Source organism: Haematobia irritans, chromosome 1 (genome assembly GCF_050003625.1).
Source record: "Haematobia irritans isolate KBUSLIRL chromosome 1, ASM5000362v1, whole genome shotgun sequence".
Taxonomy (NCBI): Eukaryota; Metazoa; Arthropoda; class Insecta; order Diptera; family Muscidae; genus Haematobia; species Haematobia irritans.
In genome coordinates this window covers 227,941,336-227,964,260 of record NC_134397.1, presented here as the reverse complement: position 1 = coordinate 227,964,260, position 22,925 = coordinate 227,941,336, and the positions used below count along the sequence as shown (strand labels likewise).

General features: G+C 32.2%; 1 protein-coding gene across 2 annotated transcripts in view; it reads left to right on the top strand.

The window, feature by feature from the left end:
• Cad99C (cadherin 99C) overlaps positions 1-21,262 on the top strand; it is a 398,863-nt gene extending 377,601 nt beyond the window's left edge. For both annotated transcript variants that reach the window (XM_075290410.1, XM_075290327.1), the window contains 5 exons: positions 9,933-12,842; positions 12,909-13,448; positions 19,713-19,831; positions 19,903-20,673; positions 20,937-21,262. In XM_075290410.1, the coding sequence (XP_075146525.1) occupies positions 9,933-12,842; positions 12,909-13,448; positions 19,713-19,831; positions 19,903-20,673; positions 20,937-21,072 (4,476 nt within the window). In that variant the 3' untranslated portion in view covers positions 21,073-21,262. The remainder of the gene's footprint in view (positions 1-9,932; positions 12,843-12,908; positions 13,449-19,712; positions 19,832-19,902; positions 20,674-20,936) is intronic.
• The last annotated feature ends 1,663 nt before the right edge of the window (positions 21,263-22,925 follow it).

Below are 22,925 nucleotides of genomic sequence, written 5' to 3'. Positions count from 1 at the left end.
GTTAAAATCGTTGTATCGCTCTTGAAGGGAACTATGTTGAATAATGAAAACGAATTTTGACAAAAAAATGTGTTTTTCTTTGTTAGACCGGGGACTTATCAGCCAACCTGTTAACTTTATTTTTTAATTATCTCACCCGCAAATGCATTTGGTGGCGTGTAAACAAAATTGATATCAAATAGCTAACCAGTTCTGCAGATAAGCGTTTTAACACTTTGTCATCTACCAAGTATATAGCTTGAGGTCTAGAGCAATTATTACTAGAAAGCACAATTTCATGGAAATCAGTGTTATCCATCCATACATTTCACGCTTCCTAGCTTGATGTTATAGTCAATACTTAAATACATTAAGTGGCAAAAACTGTTCGTCAAATGAAAGTCCACAAAAATATGAATATTCATGATATGTGCTGGCACCTACCAATCACCAACGCCATATCATCGTTAGCAATAAAACATTTATGTAACAATTTCAATATATTTTCTTCCTTCTTCAAATTAAGCATGAAACAAAAAAAAAAAAAAACTAAAGAAAAATTTAACAATTTTCTCAATTTGTGGCAGTGTCGATGATGATGGTGTTGGAGTAGATATTTGAATTTTCAAACATATCCATAAAAGAAAATCAATTGATTGTACCAATGCATTGGCACCTTGCCTAGCTCTAAGCACCAAAAGTTTTTCATTTGTCTTGTTTTGTTTTTTTCTCATAGTTTTCTCCCCCTTAAAATAAAAGATCTTATGTAGGAAATCAAATTGCGTCGACAACATGCAAGTGTTACTGTAACCACTGAAAACTTGACATGGGAGATATTTTTGCAAAAATGTGCTTTGTCTCGGTTTACCTATGTACGAATGAATGAATGTTAGCCATGCGATTTTAGTGTGCATAATTACAATTGACATCAAAATTGCAATAACGTGTTTTATTTCACTTGGATTTTTGGAAAAAATACTTTCGATTTTCCAATACTATCTTATAATTGAGACTAGAATAGAGTTTTGGTTGTGTAGGAGGAAGGGGAAGGATACTACAAGACAAGACATGACATTTTTTTCGAAACAACGTTCATTGAATATTATTGGAGGCACTCCATCTCAGAAATATCTTAGCGAAATTGTGAAATAGTTTACTATTCTGAAATTAGAGAATATTTGTTAATTGCAAGGAACTTAAATACAGGTAAAAAACATAATTTGCCTAGGTGACAAAAATATGTTGTCGTCGCTCATAAGTTTTCACAGCGTTTGTAGCAAAAAGAGTTCTTGATAATAAAACAAGACACCAAAATTGGATAAGATATATATATATAAGTTTTGTCTTCAGTCATGAAATCCCAACAACTTTTTAAGAGGGGCACAATAACTAATACAGCAAAAACAAACATTTTTGGAAAAGTGGCAATTTATTTTATGCAATATTATGCTCCAATTTTCAAACGGTCTTGAAATATGTTTTGTGGAGTCTACCAAAGTATGCCCCCGTAGTAAGGATCAGGGTTGGCCTATCGCAAAATGTGACTTTTGCAACGTACATTTACGACGGTACAATACGTATGTCGCAAAAGTCGTAAACCTAATGTAGAAAACCTAATTGTGGCCAGAGAAATATTTAACATTTTTATACCCTAAACCACATAGTGGTCAGGGTATAATAAGTTTGATCGGCAGAAATATTGATTTTAGACCCCATAAAATATATACCGATCGACTCAGAATCACCTCCTGAGTCGATCTAGCGCTTGGTGTCCGTCCGTCCGTCCGTCTGTCCATGTATTTGTTGTTCACAGGATTCCGGTCGCAATTATTAACCGATTTTGACGAAATTTGGTACAGGGAGTTTTTTGGGCACAAGGACGAACGCTATTGAATTTGGAAGGAATCGGATCAAATTTAGGTATAGCTCCCATATATATGTATCGCCCGATTTCGACAAATGGGGTCACGTCGCGCTTTTTTTCAAACGGATCGTCACCAAATTTGGCAAAAGCTAATCTTTTCCATCGCCCTTCAAGTCTGCAAAATTTCATCCAAATCGGTTCAGATTTAGATATAGCTCTCACATATATGTATCGCCCGATTTTCCCAAATTTGGCCACAAAACCTTTATTTATCAACCGATCATACTCAAAGTTGGCTAAATATAATCTCCTATAGCACTAACTATATGTGCAAAAAATCATCTAAATCGGTTCAGATTTAGCTATAGCTCCCATATATGTATCACCCGATTTTGAAAAATTCGCCCTTATAATCCTACGTTTGAATACAGGCCTCATTTCTTAACTGATCTTACTCAAATCTTAAACAAGGTAACCTTTTGTGGTATTAATCAAACCCGCAAAATTTTATGCAAATTGGTGCAGATTTAGATATAGCTTCCATATATATGCATCGCTCTATTTTCCCAAATTTGGCCATAGTACTCTTATTTATTAACCAATGTCACTCAAATTTCAAATTTTGATGTACTAGCCGATCGTACTTATACGTACTTGTAGCTCTTACATAAGAATATTGCACGATTTTTACAAATTTGAATTTATTACCCACACTAATTTAACGATTTTCTCTTTTTTAATAATGGGCTCAATATTAGTGGCATACTAACTCTGTGGGTGCAATATCAACACAGCCAGTGTTGCTAGAAGTAGGGGAAATTCCCTATATGTAGGGTTTTTCTAATATTTAGTGTCTTGTAGGGACGTAGGGACCCTATGTAGGACATTTTTGTTCAACACAATTTGTAATAATTTTTACATTTTGGTGGCTCTAGAGGAGGAAATTAGAAGCCGGCAATGCTTGATCTTTAACAATGTGGTAAACTTTATTCCTGCAGAAAATTTTGTCAACATTTTATTTCTATAGAACATTTTGTCAAAATTGTATTTCTATAGAAGTTTTTTTCAAAATATTATTTCTATAAAAATTTTTCTCAAAATTTTATTTCTGTTGAATTTTTTCTCAAAATTTTATTTCTATAGAATTTATGGTCAACATTTTATTTCTATAGAAAAATTTCTCACAAAAATTTGTTTATAGAAACTTTTTCCAAAATTTTATTTTTATAAAGATTTAACAAAAAAGATTACTAATTTGGGTAGAATTCTACCAACTGTGGACACCGTGGTGGTAATACAAATTTATATTTTAAGATAAATACGTTGCATTCATTTTTTCATTTTTTAAGATAATAAAGTATTTAGAACCACTTTTGTTTTGTAAAATTTTTTAAATTTAACGAAAAATATAGTAGGGAAAATTGTTTGGGAATGTATAGGAAAGTAGGGAACTTTTTTGTCCTTGTAGGGTAAACCGAACATTTTCCCTGGCAACATTGACTATGAGCTATAGTCAGATTGACACAAAGCACCCATAGACATGTACCCCTTAATTTTCTTAAATATGCAACTGCGGTTTATCTCCCAGAACTATATGTTACCCCACAAATGCTTATGATTACTAATTCTGTAATGGTGGTTTAGGGTATGATATAGTCGGCCCCGCCCGACTTTCTACTTTATTTACTTGTTTAATTTAATTTAGTTTGGCTCCCCGATAAAAGAGATGCAAAAACTATGCTGTTACATTGTATTTATTCAACTTCAACTAGTTTTACATCTCGCATTCGCAGCTTCAAATTTGTCTGGTTTTGCGAGGTCCAAAATGTTCAAAAAGTCGATTTTCGAATAGTTCACAGAACAGCACTGTTGACGTTGCACAGCACTTTTGACGTCGCGACTTTTCAATTTCGGATTTTCAGCATCACAGTACTAATTCACAATCCATTTCAATAAAAATTCGAATTTTCCAATATAAAGTTCGATTGGCCCACTTAAACTCAATCAATTTTGACAAAGATCAAAAGCCAATTATTCGATTTAACTCGATCTAAAGTCTAGAGACGAGTTTGTAGATTATGGATATTACAAAAGGTTAACTTCGACTGATTAAGACATAAAGTCAATTAGACGAAAAATCTATTTTCAACCTACTCCGTAGCGACCAGCAAGCAAACGCTTGAAAATAAATCAGGAGAATTTAAAATTGGCGAGGTGTATGGGATTTTCGTTGCCTTTTTTGGAGTCCGTTCGCCGTGTAATGCCAATTTTTATAGTTAGGAGTTACGAAACGACGGAGAAACTCCTTCACATGGCCACAGCGATATTTTAAAATGACTGATGTTTCAGTTCGCACACCTTAAGTTGTTCTATCAATTCACTTCCTCCAGAGAAGGAATATGATCTCCTCAAACATATTTCAAGAGCATTTTTGCTGCAAAAATATTCTTTTCTCGTCAATTCGTAATTTCCGAGAAAAGAACATGGTTGCGACAAACATGCTACATGTTTTCCATGAAAAAGTAACATTTTGCTCTTTGAACATGATTGGGTTGATCATATTCCTTCTCTGCGTGTAGACTCAACTCAACGACCCTATTAAAACTTCCATATTTAAAATTTTGAAGATTTTCTGAGTAAAAGTCTGATAATTCAAATTTTCGGGAGAGGGTCAGTGATCCTGTTTTTACTTGTCCTTATATTTTTCCACAATGGTTTAATCCCCCTCTAATGCTTTCAATATTTCCCTCTAGATTACTCATATTCCCAGATATACCGTAACAATTAGATCGTATTTTATTGATATGAATATATAATGTTGTTGTTAAGACACAAGTTCCATTTCTCTCATATAGGACGATAATGTGATATATCTATATGTATACCGAAATAAACTTTGACCAAATATTCCAATAAAAGGAGGAACTTCTAACAAAATGTCAAACCCTAACATCTTTCTAAATAGAATAGAAAGTTCGAAACTACAAAGCTAAAGTTCATTTTCAAATGGAATGACTCTAGTTAGCAATATTCACCTAAGAAACATTTCCATTGGCACTGACCAATATAATGTTTTCCTCATGTAGCCTGGATTTTCTTTTTTGTTTTCTTTACAGGAAATTAAGTTCAAATAATTTAGCATCCATTCGAAGTACATCATGCTATGTCACACTTTACATTGGCTACGCTAAGTTTATCGTCGCCATAAAATACAACCAATACCAATTGAACTCTTTAGTTAGCAAATTTCACTGCAAACACAACTAATTTAACATTTCATTGTGCTTGTATAACGAGTGGAGGGGGTGTATGTTAAATGTAAAAGTTTCAAGTGTTTTCCTTGATTAATTGTTGAAAATTTCCTTTTTGTGTGCTTTGACTTTTGGCCGATGAAAAATTCGTGTATTTAAACAATTAAAATAAAACTACAAACTAATCGAAAACACACTCCAAATGTTTTGAACTCGTCGCCACAACAATTTTGGGTCTACGAATAACGCACGTTTCATTATTTGGCTCTATGTCTATTTTTATACTTGTCGTTAGATGTCCAAGTATGGTCTGTTGATCTTTGGGCCCCTTCAAAACAATCGGTTTTCAATTGGATTTTATTTTCATGAATGAAATGATTACCTTCTGCAAGGAGGAGGAGGAGGTTATAGACCATAGTAAAGATATACAGTAAGTGACCAATAATGCTTTGATTTTAATTGTTTAACTAAATTACTAAATTTAGTATAGCTAAATATGTTTCATGAGGAGGGTGATATACATATGTGGGAAAATATTGTAAGTTATGCCTTTTAGTAACAAATTGTTGAAAATGTTTCATGTTTGGCATATTCACCTATATAGTAAATATTTTCCTAAAATGGGAGAAGTTTTCTGAAATTGAGTATATATAAGTTTCTAAGTTTCTCAAATTAGTAAATTTTACATAAATTGTGTCTGTCTAGAACTTCATATAGCGCTAAAGACATTTTAACAATTTTTAATTTCAATTTTTTCTTCCAAAATATGAAATTTTATTAAACAACGGAAAAAATCTATTACTTTTACGGCCATTTTCATGTAGCTCTGTTAAGCTTTAACTTCCAGATAACAGAAAGAAAAATGGAAATATCTTTTCTCCGCTTAACTTTAACTGAAACATTTTCAGCAGTTAAGTTTCTAACTGGCATATGAAATGTATACGATAGATGACAGATATGTGGATATCACTGTTTAAAAGTTCGTTAGGTAACGTAGCACTAACGGAGCTTCATGAAAATGGGGGTTAATAAATTATATTTAATTTGACAAAAATCATTAACTTATTTGTATCATGTTGCAATTACTAAAATATTTTAGTTAAAATTTTCTAATAAAAACCTACATTTTCTTTCATAGTGGGATCTTTTTTAATTTTTTTTTTTCAGAATTTTATTTGTCTAAAATTTGTTTATCCTGATCCTACTTTATACCTATAAGAAGTAGTCGGAATTTTTTTTTTTTTTTTAAATTGCCCCCATAAGTTAGTGGGACTGCCTTTTTTACAGACACACCGCGACTAACAATTCAGGAGAAACAAGAAAGCAGGGGTAGTCCAGTAAGTAAAGAAACAACCATTAAAATAAACGGCGATTTTTTTCCGCCTAAATAATTCAAGAAAAAAATATGTCCAATAAATATTTTTTCACTTGTTAAAATAATTTCGTAGTTTGAAGGAAAACTAGGAATTGAATATTGCAAAAATTTCTTTAGTAGCATACGAAATTCACGATGGGGGCATTATAAATTTTAAGCAATTCTGTGTATAACTTTATCCGTTTTAGTTTATTTAACTCACGTACGCAAAACATTATTAAGGTCAAGGAAACTTTCTCAAAACACAATAAGTCCGTGAACTAAAATATATTTAATTGGCTTTAGTGTCATATACGGTGCACTTTTTTGAATGCACAGAGAAACAGATTTTTGTTTTCAATCACGAAATTAATTGATTAAATTAGTTTTTAATTGCTCTAATCTCGGTGACTATAATTAATTTTTTAATAGAATATTTTTCAAGCTCACTCCAAATTTTAATTTAATAATTATTTTCTTCACCACGAAACTTTTCTACCCGATAGTAAATGCTTTTCGCATCATATTGTGAGGTATAGAAATAATCGGGCCTACACACATATAGATAAATTCTCATATTCACATTTATGTTTTTTTTTTATTAATTATTTTTAACATCAAATCCTCCCCCAAAATTTCCATACCACCTCTAGATAAATATATGTTTTTGGGACAAACAAAACGTAAAAGAGTAAAGCAAACAAATAAAGAATGCGCAAAAATAGTCACATACAATTATTTTAAACCGTATGTTGTAAATTCATTAATTTGCCACAACCAACAAGTAGCAAGCAGCAGCTGCCAGCTAGCTTACCAATCGAACCTAAGCCAAATAACCAAACAACCACTCACCTTAGTTACAAAAGCATTGAATTCACAAAAATATCTAACATACAAAAACACCTACGCTTGAAAGCTACACACATTGCTTGCCCCCTTTGTAGCCATTAAAACAACAAAACAAAAAAACTTTACCGACGACGAGTACGACGTTTACAGACAGCGAGACAAGAATTTGTGTTGCCAATATCAAATGAAAGAGAAAAATTTTATCAAAAACAGTTAGCTGTACACACCGAACCTGACTCTACATTTTGAGTAAATCAAAAGACTTAGGAAACAAACCTGCCAGAATACTTGTGTTTTTTGTTGGTTTTATTATTAATGTATCAAAATTATGGCTAATGATTGTATATCCATATTTTTTCATCGTTGAGAACCCCGTATGTGTATATATGCAATATTTTATTCACTACCCCACAATAAAAACTCCCCTAATCTACCATAAAATTTGTTTTTTTTTTTACTTAGATAAAAAAATTAAATTTAAAATTTTCTTAATCGTTTCTACTAATTAATTTTTTTTTCGGTCTGGCATTTCAATTACACATGACTCGCTAAGCTTTTTCAAAAAATTAATTATATCTTCAATTACACTGGGTATTTTTTCACACCCGTTCGGTATTATATACCAATGGACTGGGCAATTAAGTCGTTAGTTGGTCATTTATATTTACTGGTAACTGTAGTGCCAATTTGTTTGTTATTGCTTCAATGGTGTTAATATACAACACTTTTAGATAAGCGAAACTTGTAACCACCATATGTGGTATAAAAGAGGTCTAAGCACTTCTTCATTTTACTTACTTGGCTTGTTTATTTTTACCCCATTCATCTTTAAATTAAGCAATTTTTTCCCATTCACTAGTGGCACAGTTCGAAAGGTTGACTTCTATAGCTGGTAGTTAAAGTTAACAATATTTACAGATATTTACCTTGAGATTGTAACAAATTGAGATGCAGAGAGAAAGAGAGAGTCATTATTTTAAATAAGACAATTTGTATGGCTTTAAATTAAAACAAATAACTAACATTTATTTTACATACGAAAAAATTGGCAATTCTGTTGTATTACATAGGCAATATTTACTTTTAAAGATCATATGTAAGGTTAAAAAAATTCCTAAAATATTAACAATTAAAAATGTGAATGACGCTGAAACGGCTTAATTAAAATAAAATTAAAAAAATAATCAAATTAAATAAGAAAACAGTTACGAGAATTATTGCAATTACAATTTTATTAAATAAATAAATTAAAAAATAATAATTATTATTTTTTTTGTTCAAATAATAGTGCTAATTATTTGGCTCATTTCAAAATTAAATAAAAAATAGTTATTATATAATTATTATTATTAATTTAAAATATTTTTTAATTTAATATTTAAAAGAATATTAAAAAAAAATATATATTAATTCTCTCCTTTGTGTTTTATTGAAACAATTAGTCGGTCTCATATCTTAATCTGTAATTGAAAAAAAAATTAAATTTAAATCTCAACGTACTTTTGTCACGTAAATTCTATCGAGAAATTGTCAATAAATTATTTTGAATATGCGCATAAATAATGAGGTATTGAACAAGTTTAAATTTTAAGAGGATCTGCGCAATTTTTGGAGTTATATTATATACCAATTAAATTGTTTTAAATTAAATTACGTTTTTAATTGAATTTTGCAATTGAAATGATTGGAATTTAGAATGGAGTCTTTCAAAATATTTATAGAAAATCGAGTTGAAGTTCAGTTAAATTGTAATTAGTATAGTAACAAAAATAATTAAAATGACAGAAGAAATCATTTAATTTTTAGTCTTGTATATTAACTGTGATTAATTATGTCTCTGATTTATTCATTCATTTAAAAAATTAATTAGATTTCATGATTGAATCGAAAAAAGTTTGTGATATTTTCTACATTAGGCTAGATTTTCAAATTCAATTAGATTATTCAGTTCATTCAGTTCTATAGAAAATTTTGTCAAAATTTTTACTTCCACAGACAATTTTGTTAAAATTTTATTTCTATAGAAAATTTTCTCAAAATTTTATTTCTATAGAAAATTTTCTCGAAATTTTATTTCTATAGAAAATTTTTTCAAAATTTTATTTTTATAGAACTTTGAAATACCTCTTAGTTGGAGAGGAATATTTTGCAAAATCTACAAAAACTTCAAGAATCCGACCAATTCTATCAATCTACCAAACAGTAAACAAGCAACCATTTTTGATAGAATTCTACCAACTGTGGTACGTTGAATCCACGTAGAGAATGTTTGAAACTCTCAGTAATGTCACCAGCATTTCCTGAGAGGAAATAATCAGTCGAAACTGGAATTGAACCCATGATCCTTTGTATGCAAGGCAGGTATGCTACCCATTGCACTATGGTGACTCCCCATTTGCTACATTACAACCACTGAAAAAATCATTAGCGAATAATTTCGCCACAATTTGTTTGTATCTATGGGAAAATATGGCTACCATAAGCATTGGTCACAGAAATTTTCAATTCCAAATGTGGGAAGCAATCGGACAGACATAGACTAAATCTTGACCAATTGTTTTGATTTATTTTCCTTATTCTAAACAAACTTCATATGTCTAAATAATTTTCCTTTATCTTCTTTATTGCATTACAGGATCGAGCTCGCAATGTCACCGAGCGTTTAACCTCAACCACCACTCTCACGGTTAACATAGCCGATTCGGATGACTTGGATCCCTCGTTCATATATCGTAATTGTGTTCTACTTGATGGAGCCTGTATTAACCCTGAGTATACAGCATCTGTTCCGGCTGGATCTTTGCAAGGAGTACTCACAGTAACACCCGAAAGAATACAAGCTGTAGATTTAGATACCATTAGCTCACCCATAAAATATTCATTTGCCAGTGGTATGCCGGGTAATTATGCTGATTACTTTGAAATTGACGAACAAACTGGAGTGCTGAAACAAATCAAAGCTGTCGATACTTCAACAGCGAAAAAATACGATATTATTGTCAAGGCGGAAGAGGTGTCGGTAATGAAACGTTTTACCACAGCCAAACTAACCATAAATGTTAAGCCTGTAGATGCTAATCCACCGGTGATATCGGCCACTTCTATAGTGGGATATGTTGATGAGAATTCTCCATTGGGCACCAGAGTTTTGGATGAAAATGGTAAACCCATATCGTTTAAGACAAGTGATGCCGATTTAAGTGAAGATGATCCTAAGCCAAACTATATCTATGAATTGACAACACCTTCATTTGAAGTTACCAGCGACGGTATATTGGTGGTCAATGAAGAAGGTTTGGATCGTGATCCTCCAGCTCCGGGTAAATACAAATTCCAAGTTGTGGCCCGAGAACCCAAGACCAATGCAGCAAGTGCCCCTCTTAGCTTAACTGTGATATTGAAAGATGTCAATGATAATGCTCCAAAATTGGCTATGGTGCCGCCGGTTTCCATAACAGCAGGCGATGGTATACGCAAAGTGGCCCAGGTTTCTGCAACAGATAATGATGAGGGACCCAATGCTGTGGTTACTTATTCCATTTACCATGTATCCAATAATGGTATGCAGAAATTCGCTATAGATGAGCACACGGGAGAAATTGAGACAAGAGGTCGTCTCTTGGCCGGAGAGCAATATAGCATAACAGTACAGGCTTCAGATATAGGGGGCTTATCATCACAGGCAATTGTAGAGGTTACCATTACACCAGGACCCAACACCAAACCTCCGAAGTTTGTAAAATCAGTCTATGAGGTTCAGGTTAGTGAAGGTGCTGAGATAAATTCCACAGTTTCTGTCATACATGCCGAAGATCCTGAAAATGATCCTGTGGTATATTCGATTATTTCGGGCAATGATTTGAGACAATTCGCCGTGGGTCAAGAATCTGGGGTAATAGCTGTCATAAGGAAATTGGATCGTGAAAGTTTGACCCGTTATCAATTATTGGTAAAGGCTGAAGACAATGGCGGCCTCTCTAGCAGTGCCACAGTGAACATTAAAGTTACGGATATCAATGATAAAAATCCGGAATTTGATGAATCCACCTTACCCTATGTCTTCCAAGTTGATGAAGGTCGTGAAAATACATTTGTGGGCATTGTCCATGCCACCGATGCCGATGAGGGAATAAATGCTGAGATTACCTATTCCATACCTCAGGATATACCATTTGCCATTAATGGAAGTTCGGGAGAAATACGCACCTCCACGGCCTTGGATTATGAGAAACAAAATGAATATCGTTTTGTCGTCACGGCAAAGGATGGAGCTCCCGATGCCCGTTTGGGGACGGCTAGTGTTACGGTTCAGGTTCGTGATTTACCCGATGAAGTACCAAAGTTTACCGATACACGTATTGATGTGAGAATACCAGAAAATGAGCAAGATTTACCAGTAGCCACGGTACAGGCTTTCGATCCTGACACAATGCCAGAAATCACCTATGTCATCCGTAAGGGGGCCACCGATTTGTTTAAGGTTAATCCCTCAACGGGTGAAATAAAAACAACAAAAGGTTTGGATTATGAGAAACAGAAGAATCACGAATTAATAGTGGGTACCATAGAGAATGATGGCAATGGATCCGGAGATACTGTGAAAGTTGTGGTGGAGGTGGAGGATCGCAATGATGTTAGTCCGGTATTTGTTTCGGTTCCCGAGCCGGTTACAGTAAACGATGATCAACCCATTGGTACTATGATAGCCACTATGCCTGCCATAGATGGTGATGGTTCATCACCTGGAAATGTGGTCCGCTATGAAATGGTGGGTCGAGGTAAAACTCTTAAATATTTCCAAGTTGATCCTGATACTGGATCGATACGTATACGCGATGAATTAAGGAAAGAAGAGGATACGGAATATCAGGTTGATATAAGAGCCTACGATATGGGTGAACCCCAGTTGAGTTCTGTAGCTACTCTACCGGTATTTGTTCGCCATCTGCTTACCGATCCCAATGAAGATGATCCCATGGAAGGTCGTACTGATAATGGAGTCATTACATCTCCCGAGAGTCTGGGATTGGCCTTCAGTGATGATAGTTATACAACTGGTGTTCCTGAAACCACAGGCATCAATGCCACTATTAAATTGATCCAGGTTATCAATTCCAAGAAATCGGTCAAATCTAATCCTGGATTCAAATGTGAAATTCTCTCTGGCAATGAATGGGGTCTCTTCAATGTCACCCAAGAGGATCATGGTTGTGGCATTCAATTAATCAAACATTTGGACTATGAGAATAAGACAGCTTTCTCTTTGGATTTACGATTAACCTCGCACAAGTATTTTATAAATCCCCAGAAGAGTACCACCACTGTAAAGATTATCGTACAGGACGAAAATGACAATGCTCCCGAGTTTGTATTTAATCGTGTTCGGGGACGTAAGGATACATTCTATGCTGTGGTTAATTCGGAAATGGATATCGATACACCCATCTTGCAAGTAAGGGCCACTGACCGAGACTCGGGTAAATTCGGTATGATTCGCTATAAGATCTTCGATGAGGATGATAATAACATAAGCAACGATAATGTGGTAAGTAAAAATGTTTTGGAAAAAATCTAGAAAAAATATTGTAATAATTTTCATGTTCCTTTGCAGCCTACATCCTACTTCCAAATGACCGAAGATACTGGGATCTTGCGTACAGCAAAAATGTTCCGTGATGATGTACAATTCCCTCTTATCTTCTATGTGGAGGCTCGCGATAATGATGGCCAAGAAATGGGTTCCCATCGCACGAGAGCTCGAGTGGTTATTAATCAGGTTACCGATATGCATCGTCATGCCTTATTCTTCTCCGATGCTGCACCCAATGAACTACGTAGTCATTATGCTACTTTAGAAGAACTCTTCTCGGAAAAAACTGGTGGTCTTATCAGTGGCATTGAACGTTTTAGTAATCGTAAATTCCTCAATGAAAATGGTACAATATTGGAAAATCCTGCAGCCACAGATGTATGGTTCTATTTAATTGACCCGAAGACGGAAAAAATACTCATGCGAAATGATTCAATGGTACAAGAGACCCTATTGGAACCTACTGCAAGATCAGAATTAATGTTTGCGGCCTCATCGAAGACAAGAGCAACGGCAGAGGGTATTTATGCTCCAATTGAAATGAAACAACAAGTTCATAAGGTAAGCATTTTGTTCTCGAGATTTCAGAATTCGTTAAGAATCAATTAAAAATCTAATGTGCCATAGACAAAGTTTATGATTTTTGGGATATACTAACTTTGTCATTTCATTTGTAGCGAAATTAATCGAACAAAGTATATATATTCTTAGTCTTGTTGAAAATTTGAGTCGAACATAATATCTCCACGTAAACAAAATAGTGTTGTCGAACAGAATTATCTTTTGAGGGGCCCGAGCAAAAACGACCTCTTGACTCTGGTAGGCCCATAATTTTTACACAATTTCAAGGACGAATTTCTTTAAAATAATTAAATTGTAATTAAAAGAAAGTTTATATTATTTGCTTCAAAATTAGTTTAATTAAAATTAAGACACACATTTTGGAGATTTGCCTTCCTCCGTTTAATTTGTATGTCTTTAAACAAAGGACAAATTTCCTTGAAGTTAAGAAAAACATTTTTTGATTTTAAAAACTCGTCTTTAAAATAATTAAAATATTAAATCTTTTGTTTTAAGATAAAAACGCTTCAAACATAGGCTAAGATTTTTTTATCTTTGGTTTAAAGTTTTCTTTGAATTAAGAAAATACATTTAACTTTGAAAAACTGATATAGTTTGGATTTTTAAACTGGCATAGTTTTATTAGTATATCGCAAAGTGGGAATGAAAATTCGATGAATAAGATCTGTAGCCTAATTTTAATTTTATTGATCCTACAAATTACGCTAAAGGAGGAATATTTTTATCATAAACAAGTATATACGGCCGTAAATTCGGCCAGGCCGAAGCTTATGTACCCTCCACCATGGATTGCGTAGAAACTTCTACTGAAGACTGTCATCCACAATCGAATTACTTGGATTGCGGTAACACTTGCTGATGGCAAGGTATCTTAAAACTTGCTAACACCGTCTTCTAAATTGCAAGGTAGTCCATATGGGATATACATTAAACTAAACAAGACCGATTAAATACGTATATAATTAAGTTCGACAAAATTTTCTATAGAAATAAAATTTTGACAAATTTTTCTATAGAAATAAAATGTTGACAAAAGTTTATATAGAAATAAAATCTTGACAACATTTTCTATAGAAGTAAAATTTAACCAACATTTTCTATAGAAATAAAATTTTGACAAAATTTTCTATAGAAATAAAATTTTGACAAAAATTTCTATAGAAATAAAATTTTGACAAAATTTTCTATAGAAATAAAATTTTGACAAAAAATTTCTATAGAAATAAAATTTTGACAAAATTTTCTATAGAAACAAAATTTTGACAAAATTTTCTATAGAAATAAAATTTTGACAAAATTTTCTATAGAAATAAAATTTTTACAAAATTTTCTATAGAAATAAAATTTTGACAAAATTTTCAATACAATTAAAATGTTGACAACATCTATAGAATTAAAAATTTGACAACATTTTCTACTGAAATAAAATTTTGCCAAAATTATCTATAGAAATTAAATTGGACAAAATTTTCTTTAGGAATAAAATTTTGACAAAATTTTCTATAGAAATAAAATTTTGACAAAATTTTCAATACAATTAAAATGTTGACAACATCTATAGAATTAAAATTTTGACAACATTTTCTATTGAAATAAAATTTTGGCAAAATTATCTATAGAAATTAAATTGGACAAAATTTTCTTTAGGAATAAAATTTTGACAAAATTTTCTATAGAAATAAAATTTTGACAAAATTTTCTATAGAAATAAAATTTTGATGTATTATTTTTGGCTCGAGTGGCAACCATGATTATGAATCTATATGGACAAATTTTTGTGTGATCGGCTATATATAACTATAGACCGATATGGACCAATTTTGTCATGGTTATTAGCGGCCATATACTAACACCACGTTCCAAATTTCAACCGGATCGGATGAATTTTGCTCCTCCAAGAGGCTCCGGAGATCAAATCTGGGAAACGGTTTATATGGGGCTATATATAATTATGAACCGATATGGACCAATTCGTGCATGGTTGTTAGAGACCATATACTAACATCACGTACTACATTTCAACCGAATCGGATGAATTTTGATCCTCCAAGAGGTTCCGGAGGTCAAATCTGGGGATCGATTTATATGGGGGCTATAATAATTATGGACCGATATGGACCAATTCGTGCATTGTTGTTAGAGACCATATACTTACACCACGTACCAAATTTCAACGCGATCGGATGAATTTTGCTCCTGCAAGAGGCTCCGGAGGTAAAATCTGGGGATCGGTTTATATGGGGGCTATATATAATTATGGACCTATATTTACAAATTTTTGCATGGTTGTTAGAGACCATGTACTAACACCACGTACCAAATTTCAACCGGATCGGATGAATTTTGCCCCTTTAAGACACTCCGGAGGTCAAATCTGGGGTTCGGTTTATATGGGGGCTATATATAATTATGGACCGATATGGACGAAATTTCAGCCGGATCGGATGAAATTTGCTTCTCTTAGAGGCTACGGAAGCCAAATCGGGGGATCGATTTATATGGGGGCTATATATAAATATGGACCAATATGGACAAATTTTCCATGGTTGTTAGAGACTAATACCATGTACCAAATTTCAGCTGGATCGGATGAAATTTGTTACTCTTAGAGGCTCCGGAAGCCAAATCTGGGGATTGGTTTATATGGGGACTATACGTTAGAGTAGACCGATATGGCCCACCTACATCAACAACAAACACTTGTGCCAAGTTTCAAGTCAATAGCTTGTTTCGTTCGGAAGATAGCGTGATTTCAACAAATCTGGGAAACGGTTTATATGGGGCTATATATAATTATGAACCGATATGGACCAATTCGTGCATGGTTGTTAGAGACCATATACTATCATCACGTACTACATTTCAACCGAATCGTATGAATTTTGATCCTCCAAGAGGTTCCGGAGGTCAAATCTGGGGATCGATTTATATGGGGGCTATAATAATTATGAACCGATATGGACCAATTCGTGCATGGTTGTTAGAGACCATATACTTACACCACGTACCAAATTTCAACGCGATCGGATGAATTTTGCTCCTGCAAGAGGCTCCGGAGGTAAAATCTGGGGATCGGTTTATATGGGGGCTATATATAATTATGGACCTATATTTACCAATTTTTGCATGGTTGTTAGAGACCATGTACTAACACCACGTACCAAATTTCAACCGGATCGGATGAATTTTGCTCCTTTAAGACACTCCGGAGGTCAAATCTGGGGATCGGTTTATATGGGGGCTATATATAATTATGGACCGATATGGACGAATTTTGGCATGGTTGTTAGATACTATATACTAATACCACGTACCAAATTTCAGCCGGATCGGATGAAATTTGCTTCTCTTAGAGGCTACGGAAGCCAAATCGGGGGATCGATTTATATGGGGGCTATATATAAATATGGACCAATATGGACAAATTTTCCATGGTTGTTAGAGACTAATACCATGTACCAAATTTCAGCCGGATCGGATGAATTTTATTACTCTTAGAGGCTCCGGAAGCCAAATCTGGGGATCAGTTTATATGGGGACTATACGTTAGAGTAGACCGATATGGCCCACCTACATCAACAACAACTACTTGTGCCAAGTTTCAAGTCAATAGCTTGTTTCGTTCGGAAGATAGCGTGATTTCAACAGACGGACGGACGGACGGACATGCTTAGATCGACTCAGAATTTCACCTCGACCCAGAATATATAGAACAATATTTCGATGTGTTATAAACGAAATGACAAAGTTAATATACCCCCCCCCCCCCTATGGTGGAGGGTATAAAAATAGCCTATATTTGAAGGATTTTAACTATTTTTAATGCAAAGATTCAAGAGATTCAAAGACTAATTATTTAATTCATTATTTCAAAATTGTTTTTTTTTTTCATTAAGGAAATTTCTCTTACAATAAAACATACGTCTTTAACGGAGGGAAGCAAATTTCAAGTATGAGTTTCCTAAATTTAATGAAAAACATTTTAAATGCAGTACATACATATATAAACTTTCATCGACTTCCACGTGACTTCAAAAAAATAAATTGATTTTTTGTTAACAAAAAGTACAAACGTCTAAATCGACATTGTAAAATTCATGTTTGAAAAATCGACTTTTTATTTTTTTTTTGAAAATCAAGTCAAATCGAATACTCGACTATTTTACTTTTTATGGTGACAAAAATAGATTTTTAACGAAAAAAATAAGACATTTGACCTTGAAGCAAAGAGGAATATGAAGAAAATCATTTTTTATTTATTTATTTTATTTTAACTCATTTTACAAACATGGCCATGTACGGTTACAGAGATCCTCAATAGAAAGAAAATACATTAATTAAAAAAAAAAACAATTAAAACAATAATAATTAGGACTACAATCAAGAACTGGAAAAACTTGTGGACAACTCATCAAAAAAATTCGAAAATGACCAAGTCAAAAGTCCAATTTTCAAAAATCTCAAGACTCGAAACACTATCCCCCATGTTCCAATATTCAGAATAGCAAATCGCAAGAGATTCAAAGACTAATTATTTAATTCATTATTTCAAAATTGTTTTTTTTTTCATTAAGGAAATTTCTCTTACAATAAAACATACGTCTTTAACGGAGGGAAGCAAATTTCAAGTATGAGTTTCCTAAATTTAATGAAAAACATTTTAAATGCAGTACATACATATATAAACTTTCATCGACTTCCACGTGACTTCAAAAAAATAAATTGATTTTTTGTTAACAAAAAGTACAAACGTCTAAATCGACATTGTAAAATTCATGTTTGAAAAATCGACTTTTTATTTTTTTTTTTTTTTTTTGAAAATCAAGTCAAATCGAATACTCGACTATTTTACTTTTTATGGTGACAAAAATAGATTTTTAACGAAAAAAATAAGACATTTGACCTTGAAGCAAAGAGGAATATGAAGAAAATCATTTTTTATTTATTTATTTTATTTTAACTCATTTTACAAACATGGCCATATACGGTTACAGAGATCCTCAATAGAAAGAAAATACATTAATTAAAAAAAAAAAAAATTAAAACAATAATAATTAGGACTACAATCAAGAACTGGAAAAACTTGTGGACAACTCATCAAAAAAATTCGAAAATGACCAAGTCAAAAGTCCAATTTTCAAAAATCTCAAGACTCGAAACACTATCCCCCATGTTCCAATATTCAGAATAGCAAATCGCAAGAGATTCAAAGACTAATTATTTAATTCATTATTTCAAAATTGTTTTTTTTTTCATTAAGGAAATTTCTCTTACAATAAAACATACGTCTTTAACGGAGGGAAGCAAATTTCAAGTATGAGTTTCCTAAATTTAATGAAAAACATTTTAAATGCAGTACATACATATATAAACTTTCATCGACTTCCACGTGACTTCAAAAAAATAAATTGATTTTTTGTTAACAAAAAGTACAAACGTCTAAATCGACATTGTAAAATTCATGTTTGAAAAATCGACTTTTTATTTTTTTTTTTTTTTTTTGAAAATCAAGTCAAATCGAATACTCGACTATTTTACTTTTTATGGTGACAAAAATCGATTTTTAACGAAAAAAATAAGACATTTGACCTTGAAGCAAAGAGGAATATGAAGAAAATCATTTTTTATTTATTTATTTTATTTTAACTCATTTTACAAACATGGCCATATACGGTTACAGAGATCCTCAATAGAAAGAAAATACATTAATTAAAAAAAAAAAAACAATTAAAACAATAATAATTAGGACTACAATCAAGAACTGGAAAAACTTGTGGACAACTCATCAAAAAAATTCGAAAATGACCAAGTCAAAAGTCCGATTTTCAAAAATCTCAAGACTCGAAACACTATCCCCCATGTTCCAATATTCAGAATCGCAAATCGCAAGAATTTAGTTTTATTATAAAGAAAAATTGATATACTATCGGACTTAAATTTAATTTGTATTTTAACTTCTTATCAAAGAGAACTATATTGCCAAAATTTAAATTTGTATGTTTTAGGGTAAAGAAAATATGACCAAACGAAAATTTTGCGATTTGCAATTTGGAATATAGGAACATACCCCCTATGTCTTCTTTTCAGTTTTTTAAAAGATTTTAAAAAAGTTTTTTTTTTGATTCTCTATACTATCCCTATATTCGACCCATTTTTCATATACATTTTGCTTGCGTTTAATTTGTATTTGAAATTTTCAACATCATAATAATCTTCTAAATATTTTATTTTATATTCCCATAGGTGAAAGCTGCAATTGCCATAGATGATGAAGTCTTCCCCTACACTCTGATAGCCATATCAATTATCATTCTTGTTTTGGGTATTATTGGAATAATTTACATCTGTATCTCATGGTCCAAGTAAGTATAAAAATTAACTTCCAAACGTATTACATTTTCTATGACCAACCATGGCATTTTATTCATTTTAGATATAAAAATTTCAAACAACGTATGCGCCAATATTCCACACCCAGTCCAACACGTTATGACCCAGTCATAGTAAATTCACAGGCCTCAAATGCTGGCGATACAGTGGCTAATATGAAAGAATATGAAACTCAAGTCTTGGCCATGGCTGTTCCACCAGATGGTGATGATGAACTACAATTGGATTTTAGTGCTAAAAATCATGCTTTCTCATTGGACAATGTTAGCTATATAACCCACAAAGATCACAATGGTAGCTCAAGTGGTGGTCAAACAAGTCCAGCTCATTCGGAAGCAACTACAGCTACTATTGCAACGCTCAGAAGGAATAACAACAATAACAATCTTAATAATATGGCTGCTAATAATAACATAAATAATCATACCATGAATAATCGTCAAAATACTTTTAATCGTACTCTGGAAATGAATGCCCGTAATAATGCTAATCCCTTGGCAGCCAATGGTACATTGCCTGGTACATTAACTTTGGGACGTATTAAACATCAAAATTCGAATCATTATCAAAATGGTGGTTATAAAATGGATAGTGTTAGTCGTAATAATTTAGCCAATATACAAAATAATGCCTATAGTACACTAGGCCGACGAGGTAATACATTTGGCAATAACTCCAATTTGAATGGTGGTATTCTGAATGGTGATGTATCGACGGGAGAAATGATGACCAATACATTGGGTAGAAATCATCAGCATAATAATCAAAGGGGTGGTTATAGTGAGGTACCCATAACGAATCCATTGTTTCAAAGGTGAGCACTAATAAAAAAAACATTTTCTAATAAATGTTTTTAGGAAATAACTAATTTTTAAAGAAAACTCGTTGGTTCACAAATTTTCCAAGAAACTTTCTCAGAAAACATGTATGTCAACAAATATTCTAAGAAAACAAATTTGCCAAAAATATTTCTAACAAAACTCGTTTGACAACAAACATTTTCTGAGAAAAATCGTCATAAATTAAAAAAAAAATACTTATAATTGTATTCTAACATCATCTTTCGCTTTTTTCCAGATCCAATGGCGACTTAGCCCACCTAAGCTCAACCAATGATAATGTCACTTTTGGTAAACGAGATTATGGACAAATGGGATTTTCCTATTTAAACGATTTGGATCGTTCCGAAGTTGAGACAACGACCGAATTATGAGAATCTTCGAAAACTATTATACGAGACGAAAACATAAAACGAATAGAAATTTTTCCCACAACAAGCCAAAATACAATTTTAAAAAATATTTTAGTTAATTTTTTTGTAAAAAAAGAAAACTAAATATTAAAATATAATTATAAGGCAAAGTTTATTAGAAATGCAATAAATTTTTAGAAAAAAAGTAAAACTATAATTAAGATAAACATTTTTAAACGATGCCATTAAGCTGAAAATAATAGTTGTATATAAGAAATAAAACAAATCTTAAAAATAATAAGACTTATTGATATAGTGATGTAAATAAGTACACAACATAATATGCCCGCAAACACAACAATAATAAAAAAATAAATATTTATAAAATAGTCATTAGCATTATAAGTTGTGATTTTAATTTTAACAATAAAATTATAATGATAATTAAGTGCATATATAAAATTAAACTTTAATATATTTTATATATATGTGTATGAAAAAATCTGTCAATGCAACTTTTGTAAAAAGTTAAATAAATATATAATTTTTTTCATTTCATATCTCTCCTTCTGATTGTTATGCTCTATGAAATTAATTTTAAGTTTACTTCTTCTATATCTATGTGAATGTGTATATTTTCTTTTTAAAACATTTGTGACTTTATAAGTGATTTAATATTAATAAAACGTCCCTAATATTAAATGACAAATTAAAAAAAAATATGTTAATACATCTATTAAATAATAGAAAATTACGTTTGTATTTATGTGAAAATCATTGATATATGGAATCTGACAAATTTTTATAAAAATAAGCTCAAAAATGTTCATAGAAAAAATAAATTTAATTAAAAAAGAAAATTTTGTGGTTTCCCTTCCCGAGACTGATTTTGCTTAAATCCTCAAAATTATACCGATAGTGATGTTAGAGATATTAAGAAAATAGTGGGACAGAAAAAAATGCTGTTTTAAAACTTTGAGTTCTAGTTAGGTATACGGACTAGAGGTGTGCGCTTTAGTGAAATTTCACTCACACTGACACACATTCACTAAGCAAAATGTTTATTCACGCACGCTCACGCGTGATACGTGTGATTACCACTCACGCACATTCACGAAATGAAAACCTGTACTTCCGCACGAACTACTTTTAAAGACTCACGCTCACGCACGATTCTCGACAATTCACGTGACTCACGAAAAATTCACGAGACTCACTACATTTTCCAACCGGGAATGAGAAAAGATAACAAAATTCAAGTATAGAATATAGTTTGACAGCTAAATTAATTTCAGTTAAAATACGAGTAAGAATTAAACGTTTTTTTCGTGAGCGTGATTTTACAGAAATTGTATTCACGCACATTCACGAACCGATTTTATTTCTCACACATGACATATTTTTTTCAGTCCCATTCTCGCACATCCACGAGAGTTGTTTCAGATTCTGTTCACAACTCACGTGATTCACATGTGTCATCTTAATTTCGTGTCACGCGCACACTTCTAATACAGACGACTAGTCGAGTTTTAATCAAAAACTTTTGTTGCAAAATCGAAATTCAATATTTCTGCTAGCCATTGAATTATTTTGGTCTTATTATAACAGTAATTCAGATAGACCGGAGCGAATTTAGCAAACAAACTGCTAAAGCAGCAGTATTGTGTCTGCAGTCAGTGTTTGCTGCTAGTCTTTGTTATATAAGTGTAACCACGTTTTTAAACTCTTTTTCAAAGTCGATATATACACTTCATTTGTGTAATCAATCATGTCATTTTTATCAACTGATCTTCATATTAGTTAGTTAGTGAACGCAGCAGAAAAATCTGCAAAAACAACAAAAATTCTGTTGTGAATGGGAAAGCAGTCACTGT